The sequence below is a fragment of the Platichthys flesus genome, chromosome 20 (genome assembly GCF_949316205.1).
Source record: "Platichthys flesus chromosome 20, fPlaFle2.1, whole genome shotgun sequence".
Lineage (NCBI taxonomy): Eukaryota > Metazoa > Chordata > Actinopteri > Pleuronectiformes > Pleuronectidae > Platichthys > Platichthys flesus.
The window spans coordinates 17,203,171-17,228,854 of NC_084964.1; the positions used below are offsets into that span (position 1 = coordinate 17,203,171).

At 42.6% G+C, this 25,684-nt stretch overlaps 5 protein-coding genes across 5 annotated transcripts; 3 read left to right on the top strand and 2 right to left on the bottom strand.

Moving 5' to 3' along the window:
• Nucleotides 1–152: 152 nt before the first annotated feature.
• g6pc3 (glucose-6-phosphatase catalytic subunit 3) lies at nt 153–3,333 on the bottom strand. The gene is made up of 6 exons (XM_062413849.1): nt 2,927–3,333; nt 1,922–2,028; nt 1,750–1,840; nt 1,532–1,650; nt 1,159–1,300; nt 153–1,082 (listed from the first exon to the last, which is right to left on the bottom strand). The coding sequence occupies exons 1-6, from the start codon at nt 3,142–3,144 to the stop codon at nt 740–742; spliced, it is 1,020 nt and encodes a 339-aa protein (XP_062269833.1). The 5' UTR covers nt 3,145–3,333; the 3' UTR covers nt 153–739.
• A 130-nt stretch (nt 3,334–3,463) lies between these two features.
• lsm12b (LSM12 homolog b) lies at nt 3,464–9,152 on the top strand. The gene is made up of 5 exons (XM_062413850.1): nt 3,464–3,629; nt 5,435–5,568; nt 6,469–6,578; nt 7,854–7,980; nt 8,529–9,152. Exons 1-5 carry the CDS (start codon nt 3,503–3,505, stop codon nt 8,619–8,621), a joined length of 591 nt encoding a protein of 196 aa, XP_062269834.1. The 5' UTR covers nt 3,464–3,502; the 3' UTR covers nt 8,622–9,152.
• Nucleotides 9,153–10,419: 1,267 nt separating this feature from the next.
• On the bottom strand, nt 10,420–13,261 carry tmem101 (transmembrane protein 101). The gene is made up of 4 exons (XM_062378860.1): nt 13,082–13,261; nt 12,164–12,344; nt 11,824–11,970; nt 10,420–11,504 (listed from the first exon to the last, which is right to left on the bottom strand). Exons 1-4 carry the CDS (start codon nt 13,210–13,212, stop codon nt 11,196–11,198), a joined length of 768 nt encoding a protein of 255 aa, XP_062234844.1. The 5' UTR covers nt 13,213–13,261; the 3' UTR covers nt 10,420–11,195.
• A 2,036-nt stretch (nt 13,262–15,297) lies between these two features.
• Nucleotides 15,298–16,256, top strand: gngt2b (guanine nucleotide binding protein (G protein), gamma transducing activity polypeptide 2b). The gene is made up of 3 exons (XM_062413649.1): nt 15,298–15,457; nt 15,626–15,714; nt 15,888–16,256. The coding sequence occupies exons 2-3, from the start codon at nt 15,631–15,633 to the stop codon at nt 16,014–16,016; spliced, it is 213 nt and encodes a 70-aa protein (XP_062269633.1). The 5' UTR covers nt 15,298–15,457; nt 15,626–15,630; the 3' UTR covers nt 16,017–16,256.
• Nucleotides 16,257–17,822: 1,566 nt separating this feature from the next.
• si:ch1073-13h15.3 (inactive all-trans-retinol 13,14-reductase) lies at nt 17,823–23,664 on the top strand. The gene is made up of 11 exons (XM_062413650.1): nt 17,823–18,060; nt 19,036–19,218; nt 19,724–19,965; nt 20,063–20,258; nt 20,616–20,813; nt 20,905–21,024; nt 21,108–21,246; nt 21,593–21,702; nt 21,909–22,075; nt 22,232–22,391; nt 22,660–23,664. The coding sequence occupies exons 1-11, from the start codon at nt 17,904–17,906 to the stop codon at nt 22,812–22,814; spliced, it is 1,827 nt and encodes a 608-aa protein (XP_062269634.1). The 5' UTR covers nt 17,823–17,903; the 3' UTR covers nt 22,815–23,664.
• The last annotated feature ends 2,020 nt before the right edge of the window (nt 23,665–25,684 follow it).

Below are 25,684 nucleotides of genomic sequence, written 5' to 3' on the forward strand. Positions count from 1 at the left end.
GATTGTAATCTGTACAGTCAAAAACAAAAAAGAGCATATTTATAAATGGTTACCAACTGAAACACGCCCTGCATGTCAGTTATTTATTTTACCCATCGTGTGCATTCAAAGAACAAATGTAAAGTTTAGATTTTAGTCCAAGAAACAACATATAACGTTATAAATCAATAACTTTTATAACACACTATATCACAATATACAGCAATTCAGTACAATGACAAAAACATGTGTAAAGCTTACAAACAGAACAAACTGTAAACAACTGAATTATTATTTTATGATGAACCTCAACAGTGAACAACAGACATGGAACAATATTAGTATCACTGGTATTCACTCTGTTAAACCTCTGACCTTGTGTCAATATCCCGAAAAACTGAAAGGTTTTAATTTATCAGGTCTCATTGACAGATTTATAAATCTAAATTATTGAACATATAATAAATCCACCCAGACTATTTACACTCACATCAATGAGGTTTAAGACCCGTCATCTTTTTATATCTAATCGATGACCTGATGAAGCTCTGTGAAATGAAACATTTAATAAATAATGATCGGAATGATGAGACGCTGAGATGTGGAAAGACAAATGCTGTTGAATATGATTTGCAGGGACCGTACCTACAACAGTACCAATGAAATCCATCAGGTGTTCAAAGTATTTACAAACACTGCCTATAAGAGGAAAGCTACAGTCCCCTGAGGTGTGGAAACCCCCTGATGGACAGAACAGTGTCTAGTCCTTCTTCTTTTTGTGTGTGAAGAGGTGAACCACTCCAGGGACGAGAACTATAACAATCTGAGGCACGATGACAAATTTGACAAAGAAGAGGCCATAGAAGACGCCCTGTGGTCGGACTGGGAGTGGCAGCCGGTTCACGTGGTACAGTCCCATGGATGAAATGGCCAAAGATAAAGCGCGTGGAGCCCAAGGCAGAGACCATCCTCCAGGCTTCCAGTACTGCGCCAGGCCCAAACCGAGGAGGGCCCCGCAATCTCTGGTCAGGGAGGAGAACGGAGCTGTGTCCAGTCGAATCCACTCTGCGCGGCTGCACCATTTCTTAGCCAAAGCAATAGACCTGTGGGAAAGAGTATGTGGTATCAAGGTAGGACAGGTTTCTGGTACCTGACGGATCAGTCAGTGTCGCTACTCACCAGGAGAGGTCGATTCCCAGCTGCTCTAATCCAGCATGCAGCAACAGAGCACTTAGCAGCAGACCCATGCTGACGCCAAAGAAGAACAGCAGGGGGCGACCTTCTGGTACTCTGCAGCTCAAGACAACCCCCAGAATGAAACCTGACATGAAGCAAATAATCAGTTAAAAAAAACAAATAATCCTCATGACATATATACCACAAGACAGTATACATTGTCCTTAAGACAAGGCTGCAGCAGGAATCCAAATCAACCGAGAGATTTTATGGTAATTTTGGATTCATCAGTGTGAAGAAGTACTGGTTATGGATTGAATCATTGCAGCCCACTCATACTCCATACTCCCTCTTGTACATGTCGCTGTACACAGACCTGTGATGGAGCCGGCGATGACCTGGTGAGGGAAGTGGGCGAGGATGAAGATCCTGGACATTCCAACGGCCACCAGCATCAGCACATAGAACAGGAAGGGAGCAGCTGATAACACCAAACTGGAGACACAGAGAAAGACTTTAATAGGGAAACAGCTCTGATGTGCTCAGTTTTCATATTGTGCTCATTTAGACATAATTTTATTGCAAGCAGCTTACCTGCGGGTGCGCGAGTACAGGAATGAACCCAGCGAGGACACCACGACCCACCAGCATGCCGCTGTCACCATCGCATGTCCCGACGGACTGCCTGGGAAACAGAGGCCAGTTTAAAGCTCTGACTTGACAATGAAGTAAGTTTCTTCTGTGTTACATAGTGAGGACATCTCACCTGGCCCAGTCTCACAGGTGGAGGAAAACTGCTGAACTGTCAGCTGCTTGTCCACAAATAGACGAGATTCACCAATCCACCAGAACGGCCTTTCTCCAAACAGCATCCTGGGGGAAAAAACATTTACAACAAATAAGTGACACGACTGTCTCCACCCACTGTGCCAGTTTGAATCCTGACTTCATGTTTGCACTTCGAATTATGAACCGGTTTCTGTCTTTGTGTCTAACCCTAACCCTAACCTATTCATATATAACCTTGAATTGAATCCTGTATGTCCTAACAGTTCACCTCTTACATACATTCTATAATAATCCCTCTCACTTTAATATAATTGTCCTGTTTAACTTGGCAGGATCTCATTATCCAAATGTGTGTTAATAATGAACATTAAATCATCTTTTGACAGAACTGTTTATTTGCTCATCAGTTCATGGTTTCTTTACTTTACTCCTAATTAAGCAATACATTTCACTTTAACAACTTGAATATTGGACAATTTCTATTGTTCTTTGCTTGATATTTGATCGGTTTAAATTCTATCAATAAAAGAACATGACCTTGACTTTTTAGTTTATTTAGTTATACTTAAAACGATTTCTATCATATCAATATATTCTACATGTGGTTAATGTTGATATTTAACTGAAAATAAAAATGTAAACTGGACAGAACTTATTGGTTCCTCTCAAGTCTGTTTTACACCGGACGACACAGAGAGCTGAACCGAGGTGGGACCCCACCATTTACAGTTCTGTCCCGGAAACTCCGACATCAACAAAATAAAATACACAACTGTGTGCTAACTGTCATTGTTGCCATTGATAATAATTGAAAAATAACACCTGTGTTGTGTGACACTGACAGGCTTCAATATGAGGAGGGATGGGAGGGGTTGGACGTTAGCTAGCTACATGCTAGCATGCTACAGACCACTGAAGGGGCATCACTCTGCACATTAAAATCCCTGTTTTAAAAAACAAACATACACAATGGCGGCCTTACCATTTAAACACCAGGTTGAGCCACTCGGACAGAGCCGCCACCCACAGCACTGCCACCCCGGCTCGCCGGCTGATGAAGTAGGTGAAGGGGAAGAGGAGCAGGAAGGCAGCCTTGGGGTCCCCCATGTGAGTGACCACCTGCCACAGCCTCTCCTGGTCCATCGTCCTCTGCTGCAGGGACGCGGCCATTAGAACCCCCTGAGTGTGGAGCGCCTCCATGTTCACGAGCTTCTTCTTAAAAACACACGAAAAAGTGACAAAGTGAAGATGGTGTTTGTTATGGGAGGAGAGGGGGGAACCCGCAGTGTCGGCTCACCTCCAGCAGGGGGAGGCCATCTCTGAACCGGGAGACAAAGCCCACAACTGCCTTCTTCAATTAATCAAATAAAATCCAATTTAATCGATAAATAAAACACCATATGGGTCATCTACTGATTTAAAGCGAGTTTAAATTAATCCAAAGCGTTAAAATAATCGAATAAAAGCCGCGCTTGGCCACGCCCAGGTCGCGTCGGGATCCACGTCACCACGTCGCTTTTTACGTAAGGGCAGGCGCTCCGGTTTCCTGGCGGAGAAGATGGCGGCTCCTGGACCGGGGGAGTATTTCAACGTCGGGAGCCATGTCTCTTGCCTCACCTGCTTGGGCCAACGTCTGCAAGGAGAGGTGGTCGCCTTCGACTACCAGTCCAAGATGCTGACCCTGAGTATCCTTTGTCGGTTTGGGCCGCCGGACGTCGAGCTGGCCTGCCGGGCTGCAAGGGCCTGTAGGGTAACCGACGCTGTGTCAAATAGTGATCCGCGCAGGCGTAATTGGTGGTCACCGAGCTCCACATCTCCTAACCGCGTTAAAGTGGCTTTAATATCCGAGCTCGTCCTCCGTTCGCGGCTCGGCGTGCGCGGGGCTCGACCGTGTCGCGGGCTCGGCACCGCGGCTCTCGCGCCGACCGCCACCGGGTGCATGTGTTCTGGATCCACTCATTGTGGTGCCAGACCTTAACACGGATCACTATCTGGCAGCGGGTCCCGGAGAGGCATCATGGCTGTGCGCTCTCCACAGGCACAAGCCGTTGCTAGTTAGCCAGCTAGCCTGCTAGCTAGCTGACACCGGGCGTCCCTCGCCGTGCGGCGTGCGGACACTTATTTCTGCCTCGCCCCCCATCCTGTCCCCCGGGGTCCGCGGCGCCCTTACGCGGGGATGCTAACAGCTATTTCGAAATGCTAACGATGAATGGAGACCGAGGGGTTTCCACGCTGCAGTCGGTTCGATGCTAGCTCGGCTAACATGCTATGTTTCGGTCATCCACACACACACGGCCGCTACCAGCTCATCCGACGTAATTAGCATCCACAGCTTCATCAACCACCATTCACCTCAATCCAGTCATAATGTAATATTTAATCCAACATGGAGGCTTTTCAACGTGATTCCAGTGACACGGGCATCATGAGTTCATTAGAACCGATGCTAGCTCGCTGGTGGACGTGTCTACACCCATTCATGATGTGTGTGTGTAACATCATTCAGGGGTCACTCCTGAACCACATCATGTTTTACACGGATTTAAATGAATACGTGAGGTGGACATGCAGTTGACCGAGACACCAGATGAATCTATATATTAATACTTTGTGGATTTGACATCACAGGCTTGAGTATTTTGACAGTATTTCGTTTTGCATGATATTTTAATAACCTCACAGGTAAATTCTTTTTTTAGCAAACCGGCCAATACATTAGAGCAGTTAACGAAAATGCATGATGCTGTCTTTTAATGTAGGCGTGTGATCTGCTGAATTAATGAATGAGTTGCATGTTCAATTTAAATTGACATTAGGTTGAATTTATCTGCTTCTGTTCACAATTTGGTCTAAAATACAAGGAAACGCCTGCGATTCACCAGAAGCCACAAAAAGACAACTGACCAGCCGTCTGTGTCACTGACAGGACATGTGAGGTTCACGCCTCCAAGCATTTGGACTGTCAGGGAAAACCAGAGGTTTGTGTTAAGATGGAGAAACATTTCCTGAAAAAAGAAATGGGAGGATTTCATTCAACAGGAAATGGGGGCAACTAAAGACAGAGAACCAATGAGTCATTTTAATGTGTTAATCAAGCACAAAATAAGCCAGGACTTATTGAAGTGGAGGAGAATGTCGGAAAACTGCCATCGGCTAATTTACCCAAACCGTTATTTGATTTAGTGGATTTCAACCAAAGGAAGTCATTCAAAATCTCAGGAAATGCTTTTCGGTGTAACGTGCAGGAGCTTTGCACAATTCAACTCCTGTCAAACAAGTCTTCATTCATCCACGGTCACTATAGGTGGCAGCACAGCCTGTGGTAGTGGCCGGTTGTAACAGCACCACCTTTCACTGGCCATGTCCATCAGACACAGCGCTCTGTGTCACACGCACCTCTGTGCAGTGCGTCTACTGGTGTTCAGGTTAATCAGGGGTCAGAGGTCAGTAGTTGTCATGTAGTTGTGTCCCTTAACTTAATTTCTTGAAGAATGTGCTTCCTCCAGCGGAAAGCCGAACCTCTACGACGTCATCCTGATCAACCTAGCCTATGTTTCCGAGGTGGACATAATAAATGACCGCACCGAGACTCCACCCCCACTAGCATCACTGAATGTTAGCAAGGTGAGTCTGTATTATATGTTTCTGTTGTTTGTGTGTGTGCGTGTGTTTTGCTTTATCCCTCCATTGATGATAATGAGGGAAATGTGAGTCTTAATTGAAATGAAAAGTTTCTGTGATGTAAGGTTCCTGTGTTCTTAGAGACAGGTGCGTCAGGAAGAAGTAAGTGGACCAAACGTTAATTAAAAAATCCATCACGGCCTGTTACCTGCAGTGATATGTTTGTGTTCTTTCGGTGCTCGGGCTTCAATGAAGGTCTAGCACTGAAACTTAGCAAATATACAAATCACTGCGAGTAAGACGTGTGCTGGAATGTTTTTAATAACGTTCGGTGCAGATTTCCAACAGACATGACCCACAAAAGCTTCTCCTCCAAGGAAAGAAAACCAAACTAATGGGAATGTTCATCCACTGTAAAGTTTAAAAAGTTCATCCAAAGTTTACTCAACGGTCTGCAGTGGGAGGTTAATGGGATTTGTTGCTTGAAAGCATGATGGACAGTCTGCTTTACATAGTGAAGTCCCTATAGTCCAGTTCCGTTACTGTGTATACTGGTGACTGGTCTCTATGGGAATGCAAATATGAGGCTGACATGTTCTAGATGAGCAGGACTGCTCCAAACATGTGAGACGGGACATTCACGCTGAAGTTCTCACTGCATTTGGAGGAACCTGTAAAACCAGACTGGTTTTGTGGGAATATGGATTATTCAGTGTCTTGACCCTGAACTGAAGAAAAACCTAATGTTAATAGATTGCTTATGAATTGTATATTGGTGTAAACTAAGCCTGAACTGTTGACCCAGAGTCACAATTAGGAATAAGAGGCTGTTCCTTGGTGAAAGCTGTTAAACCTCAACCCTTAATGTTAAACAAGCCCTTTGTTCTGTTCATCTTTTCACAGCTTGCCAATCGAGCACGGTCAGAAAAGGAGGACAAGCTGTCCCAAGCCTATGCAATCAGTGCTGGGGTTTCTGTGGAGGGCCAACAGCTATTCCAGACTATTCACAAAACGTAAGAACCTCCGTCATGTTCTTCTCCCGGATGTCCCTCATCAGGGCAGCAGGATCGAGTAGAGCCAAAGCAAAGTCTTAACAGTGATGACCAGAAACATCAGAACATATACACTCTAGGTGTGTCCTCACCAAAATAATAACAGGCTCTTATGCCATCTGTTATTGGCTGACCTCAACGTAAAGGGCGGGACAGTCTGATCTGAAACATCCCATGGAAAGCCATGCAAATTTTGTTTCAGAAAGGAAGACTGGGACGTTTAAACATGATTCAAAATGTAGTCAGTCCCAAAAGTATGAAAACAGCTACACTCCCCTGATGATCAGGGGATAAGGTTTCAATCAAGACCAGTGTTGTGTTGGTGATTTTGTTGCAGGATCTTAGTGTAGCTGTCAAGCAATTTATTTTAATATCTGAATAACAAATATTGTATTCAGTGTTTGGGTTTATTCATTTTTTACCTAATCATGATCATGTCCTCCGTCTCCCTCTGTAAACAGGTTTCACTTTGCTTTGTGTCAAATTAACGTGACGTATTAAATGGGATCTGGATTTAGTCGTGTAAATCCGTCATTGGAAACCTGCATGGGTGTTTTCATACTTTGTGTAACAGCTCTAACTGCAGTCAGTGTTCACGACACTATTTCAATGAACACAATTTCTTGTAGGGAGTGAACACTGTTTCCAGCCTTAAGCCTGTTGGTGTAAAACCACATGTTGCATTGATTGCTTCACAGATATGATGAGGTTCCCACAGCTCCTTAAAAAGTCTTCAATTAAAATCAATTAAATTGACCATAAATTAATCAAAAAGCATTAAATTAGCAGGCGATGCATTTATGGCTGAGAATTGTCACACAAACAGCGTCTACCATTAAACACGTCTTTAAACCTTTAGTACTTAGAGACTGCCAGTTTTTAAAACGTAACATCAATGGGCGTAGACTTATTCTACACTGAATATTAAGTATTCATGTGGGCAGAGCATGACACAGCGCCATGTCAGTTGTCTGTTTTTAGCTTTTATTGACACTACCGTTACCTTGACACTTCTGGTGGTAGCCTGTGTTTATCCCCCTGTGGTAAATCAGAACTTTCTTGTGTGGTCGTCAGGTTTGTGTAAAAGATTAGTGAGCACTTGAAATTTATTACCCTAACTCAATGTTGGTATTCTAATATTTTGGGTTTATATAAACGTTTTGACATTTATCGAGGTCTTACAAAGCATTACATTTGATATAAATCATCCTGTAATGTTTCCCCTTTCCTTTGCAGCATCAAAGACTGTAAATGGCAGGAGAAGAACATTATTGTGATGGACGACGTCGTAATCTCACCGCCTTACCAGGTCGAGAACTGCAAAGGCAAAGAGGGAAGCGCTTTAAGTCATGTACGCAAAATAGTAAGTAAGCTCCATATCTTTACAATATCTCACTAACGCTGCATCGCTTCTGGGTTTGTTTGCAGATTCATTTTTCCTTGATTAATCATCAGGTCACGCAAAACTCAGTTTGTAACATTAATAAATAATATACGGGCATTTGACCCTGAGATCATTTTGGTCGCCCTGAAAGTTATTGAGTTATCAAAGTGATTATATACATTCTTTAAATCCAGTGAACATCAAATTCTCACGTTTAGGAAGTTGAAACCTTTTGCTCCACAGGAATAAGACTAAGACACTGCTAATTAAAGAATCTGCAATGATTTATTGGCCAACATTTGTTTTTAATATAAAAATACTGCAGGTTGTTGGTCCATTATCAGTGGAGATGATGCACTGTGTTGTGTTTTCTTCTGTCTTCTTCGGTCCCTGGGCATGAAACAAAAAATCGGAACTAATTTGGTAGAAGTGTAAGAGGGCAGCACTCGGTGGAATGTCAGGGAGCTTGAGTGGCTCGTTAAGATTAGTCTCAGAACTGATGTCGATCTATTCTGCCCCCCCCGCAGGTCGAGAAACATTTTAGAGACGTGGAAAGTCAGAAGTCCATGCAACGTTCACAAGCACAGCAAACACAGAAGGACTCCACTTTATCTTCTTGAGTTGGCAGCGCGGCCGTTCGGGGGAAGGCGACGCAGGTGGTTTTGTTCCCGCTGCCAGACGAAGTCGGCATTCCTTGTCCTCAGTCCGAGACCACAAGGAGGAGCGCTGAGGGCCCTGGATCCAGAAGATCAAAATACCATTAAATGAAAAAGACAAAAAAGAAAGAGGAAAGATTAAATCTTAAATTAGACTTTATAAAGAATAATTTAAACATGAACCATAAAGCATCCATAGTTTCCTTAACTAACTTGTCTCATTCTGCCCCCACTCCCCCCCACCCTACCCCTCCTGTCCCCTGAAGCCTTTTCTTTTTTTCCACCCTTCTTCCTTTGCCTTCAGTTCCATTTCAAAAAGAGAAAACTAGCGCAGTCAGAAAGGCTTGTTAGCTTTATTTTCTGTCATTGTTTCCTTTTTTGCTGTATCCATGTTCTATTGTCTGTATTTTCTGTATTTTAAACAAAATGTGACTTGAAATGCCACACTTTAAAGGACATTTTCTAAAATAAAAGTAACAAAAATTCTGACTGTAATACTGTAATTTTCAACAAGTTTTTGAACACATTCCAACTTTGCTGGTTCCGCCTGAGATCATGAGGATTATTGGAAAGCATCTGAGCGGTGAGGGGTAATTGAATCTGTCTGGAGTTGATTCCACATTGTTCTTAAACAAACAGGATTCTTTTTTAAGTTTCATTATTACACTACAGGCAACTGAAGCCATCACTTCCAAATAATTAAATTGGTTTCTGGGCGACACTTGACAGCAAGTGTTTTCAATGTGTTAATTAAAAATGTGATTTATGAAGTTAAATCAATTTAGCTAATTGCTCTGGATTTATTTGGTAAACGTTTGAAGAGCACCAGGGATTTTGTGATTTTTAGGTGGAAATGCAACTAAATATCTGGCTCGAGTGTTTTGATGTGTATTTATCTCAGAGCAGCAACCAACGTTAACTTAACACTCTATTGATCTGGGAATGGTTTGGTTTATAAAATGGCGGAATACAAAAACGATGCAGATTAGAATAAAGTGAAAGTAATTTCCCCTGGTGCTGCTCAGAGCACAGTTTGGAAAACACCCTGTGGTGTTTACCTTGTGGTCGATGAAGATTTGATTTCTCTTTGACATGACATCTCATAACAACTAGTCAAGACAAGAATAACAATTCTGGTTTCCTGAACCAGATTTATTCATGAATAATCTATTAATCTTCTGCACTGTGATGCTGAAATTCCAGGATACAGTAACTGCATTCATATAAAGAACAGACCTGGTTTATTCACCAGACAAATGTCCTGTGATTATCTGAATTATCATAATCCCTCTAATCAAAAACATTCGATGTTGCTCACATTCACTCACGTCAGTATCGCTGCACTGGAACCGGTTAGTTGTGTTGCCCTGAGGGAAATACTTTCAGAGATTACACTCTGAAGTATTCACCTCTCATGAATGTGGCGTTGGGCATGAAGCTGTGTCCCGGCTCCGGCCTGTTCCTCGAATCCCCCGACCTGTTGGACTGAAAGTGTCGTGGATCCTGATCCTCCTGATGTCCAAACTCTGCTGCCACAGGTACTGCTCTAGTTTAAAGAAGCATTTCATTTCATTGTGCTTATTCTACATTTTATACTTAGTTTTAGACCTCAAGTGGAGAAAATCAGCGGTTTTAATTCAGTGGAGTTGGTACTATTAGTGTAAAGTGGATGTACAGAAGTAGTTTAGAGCTAAACTGACTCTGAATCTATAAATAATCAAAGAACAAAGGTATTATGAAATAAGGAGATTAGGCCCCTAGATAATTATTTTCAGTTTAGATGATTTTATTTTTGTCATTCACTTTAATACCACTTTAACAATGAAGGGCGTTCAAGGACGTTTTCAACCATGTCCCACAGAATAATTCACGAGTCTTCATTGAAGTTCAGGGAACAGTTGAGCCGTGGAGCAGCTGTGATCTCGACTAAATTTATTTTGTATAAAAATGAACAATTTACACAGAAGATAAAAAAAAAACTCTGCTTATTAAATTTAATGGAAGTCTAGATACAATAATGCACCAGATAAAAGCAACAATAGTGTTTCCTATCAGATGATCCGAGCTGTAGTCGTCCCCATTTCATTAGCAATACCACAAACGTTTATTACAGTTTCCCCTCAACCTGTGAAAAACTTCAACCATAAACTGAAAAACATTATCAAACCTTTGAAACTTTACATTTTGGAATAGCAGGTGTTGTTTCATGTAGCTTTACAGCATCATTACTCAGCGTCATGCTTCAGAGCAGAGGGACAAAATGTAAACATGAATTCAAATAAATTATTAAATCGCAAAAACGGAAGCTTGGAGTTTTCTTGTTCTTGCAGGTCAAGTTACAAACTGGAAGGCAGAGACAATCATCGAGTTTTACATCCAGTCGTCTCAGCTCGGAGCGTTTGAGTCCCGCGGGTCACTGAAACTTTGAGATCAAAGTCGGGCAGCGACGAACAGTAAAGGTCAACGATCCCGTCCCCCGAACACGAGAGCATCTCTGTTCGCTAAAGTTCCCTGTGAGAGTCCGGTGGTGGGGGGGGTTCAGCCGTCAGTAGCTAGGATCAGCGCAGCGGCAAAGACGCCCACGTTGTGTCCGATCAGCTTCATCTGGTTCCAGAACTCCACCTTGCGGCCGTGGTGCCAGTAGCCCAGGTTGCCGTCGATGAGCAGGATCACCAGTGGCAAGATGGTGGCGAGGATCTGAGCCGCCAGACGGATGTAGCAGCCGGAGAGGAAGGCCAGAGCCAGGACGCCAAACAGCAACTCCAAGGCCATCAGGGTGATCTCCCCCCCGGGGATGTGGTTCAGATAGGCCTGCCTGTCCTCTTTGCTGTGTTGGAGGGAGTACACCTAGTGGGAAGATAGTGGTACTGCATCATTTAAAAGGACACTGGAACATCCATGTTTTACACACTCTGATTTAACTCCTTCACTTTTAAGGTTAATTCATGTTTTACTTGACATCAACAAAGTGCATAATAAACACTAAATGGTATTGGTCAGACACTGAATTCAAAGAGACTGAAGTTGAACTTAACAGCAGTTAACAATTATGGGATGTTTTAACAAATACACTTTATGATATGGTCCAGAAAACTTGATCTGTCTCATCCTGACTCTCCTCCTGGTTCTGAGCTCAAACAATCTGTAAATCCAACGTGGGTCTTACCATGCAGATGAGATAGACTCCCAGGAAAACCTGTCCCGTGGACTGCAAGGACCTGCTGCGAGCTTTCTGTCTGTACACCTCCCCCGCCCCGCTGGCCAGAACCAGGAAGCCGCCGATGTTTGCCAGCGCTCTGGAATACATTCGTACCTGCAGGGAAACACAGTTCAAGCTGTTAAGTTCCTGCTGCAGTCATATTCTCTGATAAATCCCCTTCTACTTCTGTAGTGGTGACCCAGAATCCAAATCGTCCCTTCACGTGTGACACAAAGTAGAAAAGACCTCCCAAGAAATGTTGCTTCATTGTTTTTTAATAAACTCTATTAATGGAGCGGTGACTCACCTTGAGCCAGTCCCCGTAGTGCACCTGCTCTCCGATGTATGCCGCGTACGTGCTGACCGCCAGCTGGACGGCGGCGGCCATCGCAAACCACCTCCTCTTCACCCCGAAGGACATGAAGCTGGCGCAGAGCACAGCCGCCCCCATATCCACAAACAGGTACGGCACATTGATGTCTGGCTTCCTGGAGACGACAGTGAACACACAGTCAAATTAAAATCACACAAAGTGGCCTGATTTCATTTTTACAGCGATTACATTATCTCTGATAAGAAGCAACGACATCTAATGAACATTAAACATTGATTAACAATACTTTTACACCCCAACCCCCCCCCCCCCTTAAAGATTTGACTGTTTTTACTTCCTCTGTCTAATTATGATCTGTTTTTTAAACATCAACCCTCTGAAGCACCTGGAGCTGCACTTTCATGCCAAGGAAACTATGATGAAAGTTCAGGATCATGAACACAGGCTCAGATAAGTACTGGGTAATTCAGAGGGGTGTGGTTCCCTCAGGGCAGACCCACCCACCGCAGACTCACAACACACACACACTGAACACCAGAGATTCGAACTACGGTTTCAATGCGGGACATGAGGGACTCTACTCTGTCCACACAGAAAATTACAGACCAGGAGGAACAGAGGTGGATTTAAACAACTCCTCATGTGTGCAGCTTCGCTCGAGGGGCCCCGTCTAATTGCTGGAGAGGTAAGTAGCTAGTTAACATTAGCAGGGAAATGAATCAGAAAAAGTTGGTACGTACGCATTTTTTATTTTTATTAAAACACTTTACCAGATATAAACCGTTTAGATAAATGTGTTTTAAAAAGAAATGTGTTCATGTAAAAGTGTCTGAGTTTTAAGTTAGCTCGCGTTAGCTCGCGTTAGCTCCCGCAGCGTTAAGCTCCTCTCACCGTTTGGAATCCGCGCGCTCCGCGAACAGCATCAACATGCAGAAGCAGTTCCAGAAGCCGAACCGGGTCAGAATAAAAGCCCCCAACTGGCTGATGAACTTTAAAACCTGCTTCCTGCTGGGAGCCGCCATGTTTGCTGCTCAGCGCTCACCCATCCGCCGACAGAGCGCCGGAACCTGAGAGGAATATCCGGTCAAAACACCAGCGGCCTTTCAGAATAAGCCCACGAAGCGCTCCACGTAATTTTAGGAAATCGCGAAGTATTGAGCCGAAGCTCTTGTTTTGAAAAGATTTTCTGTTCCGGGGCACAGGCGTCCTCTGATTGGTTGATAGGTCGAAGTGACCTGGAGAAACGAAAGGTTCGACTGCGTCACCTACAGGTGGAAAAGTGAATCACAGAAAATGTCATTTATAAAGCCCTTATTAAACAGTAACAATAAGAAGAACATTCATATTTTTCTATATTTTTTATATATTGTTAGACTTAAGTATTACGTGTTACTTATTCTTATTTGTTGATGCCTATTTTTGACTCTAGCTGCTGTAATATGGTAAAGTTAACTCACTTGGACTAATAAAGGATTATTTTATCTTATCTCAACAAATCAATTTAATATGCAGATAATACAATTAGCAAACAGCACAGATGAAACCAGGAAAGGTTTGCTCGTAGAAGTACATTTAAAATTAGATAATCAGAATAAACAAACAATAAAATAAAGTGTATTTCGAGGAAAAACATTTTTTGGCTGAAACCAAGACAAAAGTCTCCCTGTTAATCCTTAAAAGATTTATGTCAGATTCCGATCTCAATATTTTAAAACATTTCTGATGACCTATACTTCTCAAGAGCCTTCACAACAATGTCATAATTGGTGCGATAAAGAAATCCACTTTTTATCTTAAATAAATGGTTCTATTAGCAGTTTTATACTTATTATATATGTATTTAAACACAATGTAACCTCATCAGATTTATAAACCTATAGAAGCTCCTGAAACAATACAACATGGTGTCTTCTGCTTCTTGTGTCGGCCCATAAATCAAAATCCTGGAGATTTAAATTTCACTACAATATCACACTAACATCATACAAGTCTTGAAACATTAAAACAAACACAAAACCAGATGCAAAAGGCATGAAAGTGTTTAATCTTGCTCTTGGTGACCAGCACTTCCTGATCAGGAGCATCTCCACCACTCTGCTGTTAATCCAGTGACGTGTGTGAGGTTAATCTGGAGCAGATGAGACTAACCCAGATCCTGAAGAAGGCTCAGAGTGAGTCCTGCTGACGGTTTAGTGAAGGATCAGTATCTTGTGATGTCTCAGGTGAAAAGTCAGGTGAAGGCGACAGGCACAGCAGAGAGGATCTCACTTTATATAAGATGTAGGAACATTTCACTATGCATGGTGCAGGTAGTTTGTTTGTTCCAGATCCAGCTACATCAACTCCATAATCATCGCTGTTAATGAAACTGGGTTTTTCGGTTCATATAGATGAAACCAGTTGGGTTTCAGTGACAAAGAACGCCTCAGATTGCATTGAAAGAAACACAGTGGCATGAAAAGTGCTTCACAAGTCCGTAAAGAGAATATATGCAGTAGTTAGATTTCCCCAAAACATTATAAACAGGAATAAATCTGTATCTGTAAAAGGCCCAAAACAAAACCATACTAATCACTTTATTCTTAAAAGCTTGATAACCTGTCCTACATTTTAAACGTCTGTTTCCTAGTTTGAGACTGATGTTCAAACCCTAAGAGGAACTGATTGGATTGACATCAATAATCAAATCAGCGATGAAGACTTGGCCTCCTTCCTCTTTGCACCGGGCCCTAATGTGCCCATGATGCACGACAGCTCAAATTAAAGACGAATGCAAATCTGAAAATTAACGTCAGAGCTAATATTCTTTCTCCAAGACAAAACATCTGCAAAGTCAAACTATTATAACGGCTAAATCCTTTTGAATGCTTTGATTATACTGATGTAATATTGAGAAAAGCCGCCAACAGACAATGCACAGGTAAAACTGAGTCCCACAGTTTACACTCAGAGACAGATCTATCACTTCTATTTCTCTGTCACACTTTCTCTCACAGCTGATGGAAATCTATGTGCTCGCTTCCTTTCCTCCTTCCTGTTCAGGGTGGGGGGGTTATGGCACCTGATTGATTAATCTCATCACGGGGGATTGGTGACATCAGGCCCAATCCTGCGCCGACCTCGCCCAAAAGCCGGCAGCCGGGGATCAGCCGGGGATGAAGAGCAGTGGGACGGCACAGATCAGTCAGTCAGTGTGAAGCAGCTATCGGACCAGCTCTTAGGAGCCAACACATTTCTCAGATTGACGCGGGTCCTACCATTCAACAGGTGAGGAGTCATTCTTAATGATGCTTGTGTCTCTCCTGGATTTATATCTAGTGTATTTATTAAAATTTGAACACAAATAGGAACGAGAACTACAGATTTGAGCACTTTATCAACTGTTTGTGATGTTTTAACTTCTCTCAAAACGACAACCTTGCTTTCCTCTTGCAGCCAAGATGGCTCGGGATATGTCAGATAAGGAAATCTTGAAAATGGAGCTGGATCAGCTGAAGAAGGAAGTGAGCACCCCTAGAACACCAGTAAGTCAACACAACAGAATTTCATATTTTCCTTGAAATTAGCTGTGTGGGAGAAATAAAAAACATTTTCTTTAATTTAAGGCATCAAAAAGAAAGCATGCACGTTTAAATGTTTCCTGCCTTGCAATGATAATAACAATACTAATTTCTTGCTCTGGTGTCCGTCTCTCCAGGTGAATGCAAACTGTGCAGATACGATTCAGTTCGTGGAGGGACTGCTGCCAAACGACCCGCTGATCAAGGGCGTTTCGGACGACAAGAACCCCTACAAGGGAGACAAGGGAGGCTGCATAATAACATAGCACACAATGCAACCAGAGAAACGGCACACGGTTTTTATACGGGAGCTGGTTGCATTGTTGTAAATTTTCCCCTGTAGAGGAGTTATTGTGGATCAAGATTGTACAGTAGAGAGCAAACAAAGAGAATACTGCAAGAAGAGAAATCCATCACTGGATTACTGTCTGTATGTGTGGATGTGAAAAATGTTCATGTGTCAATTTGTAATTAAATGCAAATAGCTGTACAAAGCTTTGACCTGACCTGGCTCCTCTGATTATTGATGCACATTAGTAAATCTCACTTTTATTGCTCTTGCATGACACTCACAGGTGAAACTCACCGGTGTCACAAGAACAGGGCAAAGTCAAAGGAGTCGTGCAGCTGCCGCTTAGTCTAATTCTTAATAGGATTTCTTTATCTGCAGCAGTCGGTGACACGGGAGCTGCTTCCTGTATCAAAGTCCTTAAGCTCCTTGCCTTTCGAGCTCTGCATCCAATTACTGTCACTTTCAATCCGAGGCAACAACAAAATACGCCCTGGACGAGAATATAGTGACCTACCCATGGGTCACTTATCATTTAGAGGACGAAGGTGATGAATCAGTGTTTCACCACAGGGTTAAAGTTTGAGCTGGTGAGGACCGATTACACATCAGAGAGCAGTAATCTGAGATTCAACACACACACAATAAAAATACTTATTCCACTATACATGCAGATAAAACCACTGGTCAGGAGGTTTTGTGTGATCCTGCAAACTGACGCACACACAGAAGAAAACATAACCACCTTGATGGAGGTCAAAATTATCTGAATGGGTTCAAATATGATAATATCCTTGTTTATATTTATATTTAATTGCTTTGGTGAACATTTTCAAGGAAATTAAAAACCAACAAACTTCTGAAGATCTCTCTATTCCCTGTTAAACACACGTATTGTAACCTAACCTTAGAATAACAGGACCCTGGCCTGGGATCAACTAAGTGAGACAAATCCATAATTAAAGAAAATGATCAGTTACAGCAGCTTCCGCCCAGTTTGACAGGTTTAAATATTCACTGTACAGCTTCGTCTGGGCTTCATGTTATCTGAGGCTGCAGATTACGTCTCTGGCTCAAAGTCAACTGATGAAGTGTTTCACCAGAACGCAAAGTCCATGCAGAGATTACACAAAACAAGTGTGTTCGGAAAACAAAGTAATAACAGAGATCACAGGAGATTCGAGTCACGCTTGTTATTCTCTCTCAGAAGAAAGTGTTTGAAGATGGAGTTGATTATTGCTTTCTGTGTTTTTGTATAAAGATTTACAAAGTAGAATCTGGATTTCTTGTTGTATTCACGTCTGAAGTGTTGAAACTCTCGTTCAGGTTTAGGTCTCTTGTAAAGTTATCAACCCGGACACAGTGTGTAAACGCCTCGGACTTTTAGTTCATAGTTTATTCTTTATCTTAATTGTCTTATCTGATAAGAGCATTGGTGGATAGTTCTAATCTATTCACCATAAGCTCCTTGGAATCAATAAATGCTCTTCATACGACATATATACATTTTATTACTTTTAGTTTGCAACCTTAGTGGGGATGTGCCCATTTAATTCAAAACTACTGCATTTCACATATTAATATACAGATTCTTTACACATATGTTTTTCTGTTAATATCTAGGGAAACAAGTGAAATGTTAAGTATTGTTTAAGGCGGGCAGCAGCCAGCACCCTTCATCTATGCAGTTTCATAACTAGAGAAAATGGGTCTTTATCTTTATTACTCACCTGAACATGAAATCCCTCCTGTCCTGCAGACCTTCGGCTCTGGGCGTTATAAAAGGAGCCTTGTGAGGACAGCACAGTTCTGAAGCTACTGGGATCACTGGGCTCTGCAGCTGTAGCAGGCATCTTCCTCCACAATGTGGCTGCTGGTTTTCTTAGTGTGGTTGGTGATATGGGCCGGCGGGACGTACTGGTACCTGTTTGGGAAACCGAGTCCGTTCTCCCTGGAGTCGCTGAGACCACCAGGACCTCGAGAGTTTGATCAGAAGAAGCGGGACAAGGTCATCAAGCAAGGTACAACGGCCACAGTCAGGAACATCCCAGTGGAAGTGATGTAAAGTTTTGATATATGCTCTTCTACCAGTTAAGCCTGATGAGCTAGGTGGGAACTGAATTTAACACAAAATAAATCAATACCTAAAATATAGTTTAAATAGTTTAAATGTTGTGATATAAATTCACTACGATAATCTGAAGAACCTTGAATGAATTCACACTTAAATAACATATCTACTTATTGTGTAATCGTTAAAATTCTTTATATCTGTAGTTATATTCATAGCAAGTGTAGAAGTAAACATTTCATGGAACATGGAGTTATTGGATATGTCAGAGCTGTAGAATGTATCTATGAAATCTAAATGGAAGACTTAATATCTGTCATTAGTTCCACTTCAGTCAAATATAAGATAATAACCACATTGGTCATGATTTTAATAAAGAATTATATTTCTGATTAAATTTACGAGGAGCTTTTGTTTGTGTTTCAAAGTGCAGCTTGACCAAATCGAAACAAATCAGATAGAGAATCCCTAGAAATTAAATTTACAATTAATGAAAATGTATGAATGTGTTTCTAACTATATAAAAAGTAAAATTTGGTTTAAACGTTTTAATTATATATATAACTAACTCAGTCTCGTTTTTACAACAGATCTGTGCTGATACAAGTTTATCTAAATTACCCTGTTAGCTGCACCATACCAACAAACAGGTCATTTAGATAAGCAGAAGAACAGTAATTCTTTTTCATCCATGTGTTTTATCTTAATTGGATTATGACCTAAAGACTAACTTTGCATACTAATATACTTTTAACAGCCAGCATGGAAACACAGGTGTGCAGAGCAACCTTCAGACCGAATTGTGTAACCCAATGATACAACACATTTACAATATAACAATTATAATCTTATTCATAATACTTGATTTGAAGATATCTGGATCAGTTTGACCACGTTTCAATCAGCTCTGTGCGTTTCTTTCCAGGTTTCAGCCTCGACAAGGTTCCTGAGGGTCTGGATGTCATCGTCATCGGCAGTGGTATCGGCGGACTGACGGCCGGCGCCACGCTGGCCAAAGCCGGGAAGAAAGTCCTGGTGCTGGAGCAACACGACCAGGCCGGCGGCTGCTGCCACACCTACATCGAGAAAGGCTTCGAGTTTGATGTTGGTAAGAAAACTGGGGATGTGATGCAGGGAGCAGCTATTCATCTTTTTCCCACTAATAGAGAGAATTTACCTAAATGTGCCAATTTTTTTCATCAAGACCTATGAAGACCTTTTTTTTAATTAATGGGTTCCTCCACGACCTATATCACAACCTTCCTCCAGGTTTCATAACAATCCCTTCAGTAGTTTTTACATTATCCTGCTAAAAATCAAACAAACCAACAAACAAACGGACAGGGGTGAAAACACAACCGCCTAAAGGTAAAAAAAAAGAAAGAAAGAAAGGAACTGCAGATAAAGAATTGAGAGGATTCATTTACAAGAGGTTTTAGAAAACACAAATACATTTAAACATCATCTTAATGAGACATTCTTGCTCACATATGTTTTCATGGGTTCGATATGTCAGTTGTAAAGATGTAAATTTGATTGAGATAAGAAACACCTTCACGCCTTCAGTACCTGCAGGAAATAGCTGGTTCCTTTTCTGCCTCTCTCTCCTCCAGGGCTTCACTACATTGGCCAGGTCCACGAGAACAGTCTGCTGCGGATCGCCTTCGACCAGATCTCTGAGGGTCAGCTGGAGTTCACGCAGCTGAACCCCCACTTCGACACCATCCAGATCGGCCTGGGCGAGGACAAGCGCGAGTACACCATGGTGTCTGGTAAGACGGACATGAAAACTCATCTGATGAAGCAGTTTCCAGATGAAACCGAGGCCATCGAGACCTTCTTCAAAATCATGAAGGTACAACGCGTGATGCCATCGGTGTGACGCCGGGCCTCCAGAGGACAAACCACACATTTGAAACCTCCCTTTTCAAACTGCCTCCATGTTCCCTCAGATCTCAGCGAAGAAGACTCACTACCTGGCGACGCTGAAGCTGATCCCTCAGTGGGTTGCTCTCTTCCTGCTGAAGTCCGGCATCGCAGACCTCTTCTCCGAGGTCTTCCGCCTCTCTGGCACAGGCGCGTCCGGTTTGGTGAACACACTGACGAAGAACAAGGACCTCCACGTCATGTTCTCCTACCTCTTCTACGGTGGGTTCCACAAAGAAGCTGCTATGGCAGAAAGTACAGTGCAGAGACGGAAAGAAGGACAGTGAGACATGTCAGATTTGAACTTGAACTCACCTGACTTTCAAATGGAACAGTTGACTATGGGCCAATAAGGTGTTGTCGTATAGTTTTGAATAGAGGATACTATAGACCATTTATATAAACAGTCAGGTACATAAATATTTGGACAGTGACTATGATCAATGGATTTGATTTTACATTGGAATGGATTTGAAACCATGAATTTCCATGTTATTCAATCAACTTCAATTTACGAGTTGAAAGAGGGACTTGAACTTATGCTAAATGAATAATTAAGTATTTACTCTTTACACTCAGGCGTTCCTCCGAAGGACTCCAGCGTTCTGATCAACGCCCTCCTGATTCATCACTACAAACGAGGGGCCTACTACCCCAGAGGTGGTGCCAGTGAAATCGCCTTCCACATCGTCCGCACCATCCAGAGATACGGAGGAAACTGCCTGGTCCGAGCTCCTGTCTCCCAGATCCTGGTGAATGAGAAGGGGGCAGCGTACGGTGAGAACCGCAGCCGCTTCATTAACGAACCAGTTAGAGGTAAAGAGATGTCGTCCAGGGAACTGACCTGATGGCTTCATCTCTGTGACAGGCGTGAAGGTGAGGAAAGGCCAGGAGGAGCTGGAGGTTCACGCGCCTGTGGTCGTCTCCAACTGTGGAATCTTCACCACCTTCGAGAAACTTCTTCCACCTGAGATCCGGGTCAAGCAAGGTGAGCGACAGATATAACCCTAATGGAAGAATTACATTATTGTGTAAAAAACGAGTCAATATCCGTAATGTGACTTATTTTAGATATCCAGGAGCGGCTGAACATGATGAAACACGCCCGAGGGTCGTTCTTGGTCTTCAGCGGCTTCGATGGGACTGAGGAGGAGGTGGGCCTCGAGTCCACAAACTTCTGGCTGTTCAAGAACAATGATATGGACAAGTCGTAAGTAAACGGAGCAGTGATCTCTCTGGCATTTGGTTACCACAGGGGGGAGCTATTGTATAAGCAGAAGTGATACATCTGACTCCTCAATGAAGACCAGGGGCATTGAACATATTTATAATTTCTGGTATGGGCCACATTTTATCCATCAGTAGAGAGATATAACACTGTAACTTAAGATTAACTGTGAAGTTTAAATAAAGGAACATGTTGTATATTAAGTAGTTTAATCAATGAGGGAGTTAGAAATCCCCTTTTCATCCTCTAGATGGCGTCGAGGATCAGATGATGATGATGATGCTCTGACTTTGGTATTTTGATGTATCATTTTACATTTGTTTTTTAGGATGGACGACTTCTTTGCACTGAGCAAAGAGGAAGCACCAGATAACATCCCCATGATGTTCATCACGATGCCGTCTGCTAAAGACCCAGAGTCCAAAATCAGAAACCCAGGTACAAACAACACCCATCATAATAACAGAAGTTACAGATAAAATTAAAGATTTGAGGGTAATTCCCTAATAAAACATGTTTTAAAGCTGCACTGCAATTACAATGAGTCCTTACCTTATGTATTTTGATATGATCTGACGTAAAAATTACCCATCTGAGAGTCTAGATGAATAAAATGTGACGCCTTGTGTGTTTCGTGTTCACAGGAAAATGTTGCATGACAATTCTGACCATGGTGAAGTACGAGTGGTTCGAGGAGTGGAAGGACACGACCGTGCGGAAACGGGGCAGCGACTACTACGACTACAAAATGCGGTTTGCGAAGAACCTTTTCGACTGGGCCTGCACGCTGTTCCCTAAAATCAGAGACAAGGTAGATGTTGCAAAATCTCAAAACTAAGCTCTGCTGTCTGGGCCTGAACATGACAATGATTTAAAACATCTCATGTACTTAAATAAGATCTATTTATTAGCTATGTGAGACTTTTCTGTGTTTGAATGTGAACTGCAGCGTATCTTTTGTTCTCAGCTGGTTTTCCAGGATGTGGCGACCCCGCTGACCAACATGCACTACCTGGGTGCCCAACGTGGAGCCATGTACTCCGCAGAGCATAACATTGAGCGTTTCTATGCGGAGGCCGTGGCGAGGAACAGGTGCAACACCCCCGTCAAAAACCTCTACATGTCAGGTATGGAGATCTCAAACTACTGCACATGCATTTGTGATTGATGACTGAAGGTGTCCCAGGCATAGGGACGCCTCAATGAGCCCTCAGATTGATTTGCTTGAGGTGGGACGGTTGATAACTTTATGGAATGCAGGAATTTTCTAACTAAACATTGAGGAAATTGTATTCATTTTTGAGATCTCAAGGGGAACACAGACAAGAGCCTGGATCCAGGTCCAAATATACAAGTATCTTCTCTCATCAAGTAATTTGTGTCCCTCTGTTCCAGGCCAAGACGTGTTCAGCTGTGGGATAGCAGGAGCTCTCCATGGCGGACTCCTCTGCGCCTCTACCGTGTTGGATCACATCGTCTACATCGACTTGCTGCTTCTTAAGAAGAAGCTGAAGAGGAGGAAAGCCAAAGAACTGAAGAAACTGCAGTGAGTCGGCGTTGTGCTTCCCCTGCAGGACATGAGTGAAACTGCACTAACCTGATGCAGAAGGACCGTTGATTATGACGGGAACACCCCCCCACTGTGTCCTAGTTCTATACGACCTACGTCTGTGCATACGCTTCTCAAAAGACACTTTTCATTAAGGGAACAGATTGGAAGATGAACATTGTGGACATGGAAAATGTCACAAGGTGAAGCCTTCCAACTTGAATTACCTTTATCTTGGAAACATACCGTAGATTGTAAAATACTCCAGCGTGATCAATGCCCTCCTGGTAGATCGTTCAATCTAGTGCTGCCAACCATAGATCTTATATAAAAAGTTGGACATGACAGCTCCCAGAGGGGAAGCCGAATCCCCTTGATCGCCCCCTAGTGGCTGGCTGCAGTGTTGATCACAAACCTTAACTTTCACTAAGTGGAAATGGACCAAACGAAAAGTCTCTGTTAAGTTAGGCAAAGCTCTTAACACACTGTTTGTTGGAATGTCAATTTTCCCTTTGAGTTTGGTTCTTATTAGTTATTTGACGATATGAAAACGGGTGAAACACTATGATTGACAGCTGACTCGTGATTGGTCGAGAGCCTGCAACTTCAGAGAGTTGAGACATGTTGTCCATCTTTATTTGCAGCCTATAAACACTGTGCTTCTTTCTATGCTTACTACCTGATATGTTTATCCTCTGCTTACATACTTTTAAATAATAATATATTGTTTTTACTATAATCACATGCAGATAGAAACAGAAAAAACTATGTGGAAAAACATTTGTCTTTATTTTACTGACCTATGTAAGATTTTTTTTCTTAATGTACAGTAACTCCTTTTGCTTTATTTTTGTTTTGTGAAAAATACATTTGCATTTTTGCTCAATAAACTTTAAAAGATTATAATGTTTTAAATGTTGAGAGTATTAGTGATAAAACTAATCATATAGCTTCAGGGGTAATAGGTGAGTATTTATTTACTAATTGTTTATATATCAGCTGCTGGTTCAGTGACATTTAAAGCTCCTCAGGATTTAGTTCCCACCTATGTTGTTCTGACCCTGCCTATAACCCTGCTGTTGTTTGGGTAACTTCTGGAATCAAACGTTTGGGGGGAAACCTCAGACTTCCTGCACTAAGTGAACATTTCCTCAGTAAACGGCGAGTAGATTTGCCGACAAACTGTGGTCTGTCGGGGACGACCGGGGGGATCCGAAGATATGAATGCCCCTTCTGTCCAGGCTGCCGGTGGGACGCCAGTGCCTCTCTCGCTCTGCTAACCTCCATCCCTCTGCTGTGCAAACCCAGGGATGGCTCTCTCTCTCTGCCTCAGCTGCTGGGTGCACACGTTCACCACCAGGGCCTGAGAAGGAAAAGTTAAAGCGCTGAGGATCAAAATGGGAGAGAGAAGTTAATTATACTGACTCTGCCTGGCTGGAACTTCTAGCCGACCAAACCGTATAATTACCATTGCATGATAAAGTGCACAGCTCCACCAGAAATAAACGTGACATCCATCCACAGTAACTCACTTTCCTGCGCTGTGCCTCTCACTGACTCACAAGGAAATAAACAGACGCACCTAAACCCGGTAAAACCAGCTTTTAAGAAAATACTAAAGTCGATACAAATAATAGAAGTAGCCATATTTTGAAATATCTACATAACTATTGGATTCAGTGCGACAGGAACTTAACAGGTTATCTCCTGTCTTCACCTCGAGCACCATGAGGTGTTTATCCAAATTTTTATCATTATTTATTCACCAATCTGAGTGGAAACATTACTTTGGAGGATATCTCCAGATGAGTTCAAGGTCAACTAAAATATTGTCATTAAAACAATTAATTTATTTTCTGCACATTCTGCGCAAAAACTAGGGTCAGGCAGACCATATGAAGGTTATTTACGATATTATTTTTGTAAGTTGTACTTGTGGTTATTAAATCCTTCTAATAATCACTGACTGAAGGAATCTGTTCATTACTGGTGGTTTTCTTTTAGTGAAATTGTACAAAGTAAGAACAGAGACAATGAACTGAAGAGGAAATCAGTGATTTATCAAAGAAAGACATAAAGGTTTTTGAAAGAAATGTGTGTTAAGTCCACTAAAATAAAAAGATGTGAGGAGGAAAAGTTTTTCTTGACCAGCACAAGCACAAACTCAACGCCCCCTTCCTTCTTTCTCCTTTTACAGGCGGCTCCCACATGTTCAGACACGCTGTAACATCGAGAGGGGCCCATAGGGTCGGATCTCAACAACAGCACCCCACTCTTTCCATTGGGCCGACCCCTCTGTCTCACTCTCTCTCTCTCAATCAGACAAACGCTTTTTAAATAAACTTCACACACTGCATCGGTTCAATGCTCATCCGACAACACCGGCATCTGAAACCTTTAATTCACATAAAGTTAAGTTGCAAACACTCTGGCAGCAGCACTGGCTCAGAGAGCAAAACCATGTCGCTGCGCTCTCGTCTCTGTGCCTCAGCCAGCTTTCCTTCTTTTCCAGATGTTGAAGCTCCTCCCTGCTGGCCGGCTGCAGCCTCCCACAGCTTGAACCCAGCCAACAGCCACAGCTGCAATCAATCTGAACACTCTCAGAAGAAAGTTTCAGACAATCCAGATGAGCGCAAGACCCAGTCTAAAGAAAGCAGCCAGGCTCAGACTGGGTTTACAGGCCCTGAGCAGGTGATGGAAAACAACTAGATACTCAATGCCCTTGATTGGTAACAACCTATCAAGCGTATCGGAAATGAGAGAGAGAAACAAAGAATTCCTCAAGTCAAACTGTAGATGTTTTCCTGCTCTGCACAGATAGCCTCGTCTCTAATGTCGGCTAGAAGCTGCAGCTCCAGGCCAACTTTATGT

What these genes read in the sequence shown, in the direction of transcription:
- tmem101 (XM_062378860.1), bottom strand. Translation starts at nt 13,212, where the DNA reads ATGGCGGCTCCCAGCAGGAAGCAGGTTTTAAAGTTCATCAGCCAGTTG. An exon ending in GAGCGCGCGGATTCCAAACG is followed by an intron (nt 12,345 to 13,081) that starts GTGAGAGGAGCT and finishes TGTCGTCTCCAG; the next exon opens with GAAGCCAGACATCAATGTGC. An exon ending in ACTACGGGGACTGGCTCAAG is followed by an intron (nt 11,971 to 12,163) that starts GTGAGTCACCGC and finishes GTTTCCCTGCAG; the next exon opens with GTACGAATGTATTCCAGAGC.
- lsm12b (XM_062413850.1), top strand. Translation starts at nt 3,503, where the DNA reads ATGGCGGCTCCTGGACCGGGGGAGTATTTCAACGTCGGGAGCCATGTC. An exon ending in CATCACTGAATGTTAGCAAG is followed by an intron (nt 5,569 to 6,468) that starts GTGAGTCTGTAT and finishes ATCTTTTCACAG; the next exon opens with CTTGCCAATCGAGCACGGTC. An exon ending in TAAGTCATGTACGCAAAATA is followed by an intron (nt 7,981 to 8,528) that starts GTAAGTAAGCTC and finishes CCCCCCCCGCAG; the next exon opens with GTCGAGAAACATTTTAGAGA.
- gngt2b (XM_062413649.1), top strand. Translation starts at nt 15,631, where the DNA reads ATGGCTCGGGATATGTCAGATAAGGAAATCTTGAAAATGGAGCTGGAT. An exon ending in TGAGCACCCCTAGAACACCA is followed by an intron (nt 15,715 to 15,887) that starts GTAAGTCAACAC and finishes CCGTCTCTCCAG; the next exon opens with GTGAATGCAAACTGTGCAGA.
- g6pc3 (XM_062413849.1), bottom strand. Translation starts at nt 3,144, where the DNA reads ATGGAGGCGCTCCACACTCAGGGGGTTCTAATGGCCGCGTCCCTGCAG. An exon ending in CTCAACCTGGTGTTTAAATG is followed by an intron (nt 2,029 to 2,926) that starts GTAAGGCCGCCA and finishes TTTTTCCCCCAG; the next exon opens with GATGCTGTTTGGAGAAAGGC. An exon ending in CTGTACTCGCGCACCCGCAG is followed by an intron (nt 1,651 to 1,749) that starts GTAAGCTGCTTG and finishes CTGTGTCTCCAG; the next exon opens with TTTGGTGTTATCAGCTGCTC.
- si:ch1073-13h15.3 (XM_062413650.1), top strand. Translation starts at nt 17,904, where the DNA reads ATGTGGCTGCTGGTTTTCTTAGTGTGGTTGGTGATATGGGCCGGCGGG. An exon ending in AGGCTTCGAGTTTGATGTTG is followed by an intron (nt 19,219 to 19,723) that starts GTAAGAAAACTG and finishes TCTCTCCTCCAG; the next exon opens with GGCTTCACTACATTGGCCAG. An exon ending in TGAGAAGGGGGCAGCGTACG is followed by an intron (nt 20,814 to 20,904) that starts GTGAGAACCGCA and finishes TCTCTGTGACAG; the next exon opens with GCGTGAAGGTGAGGAAAGGC.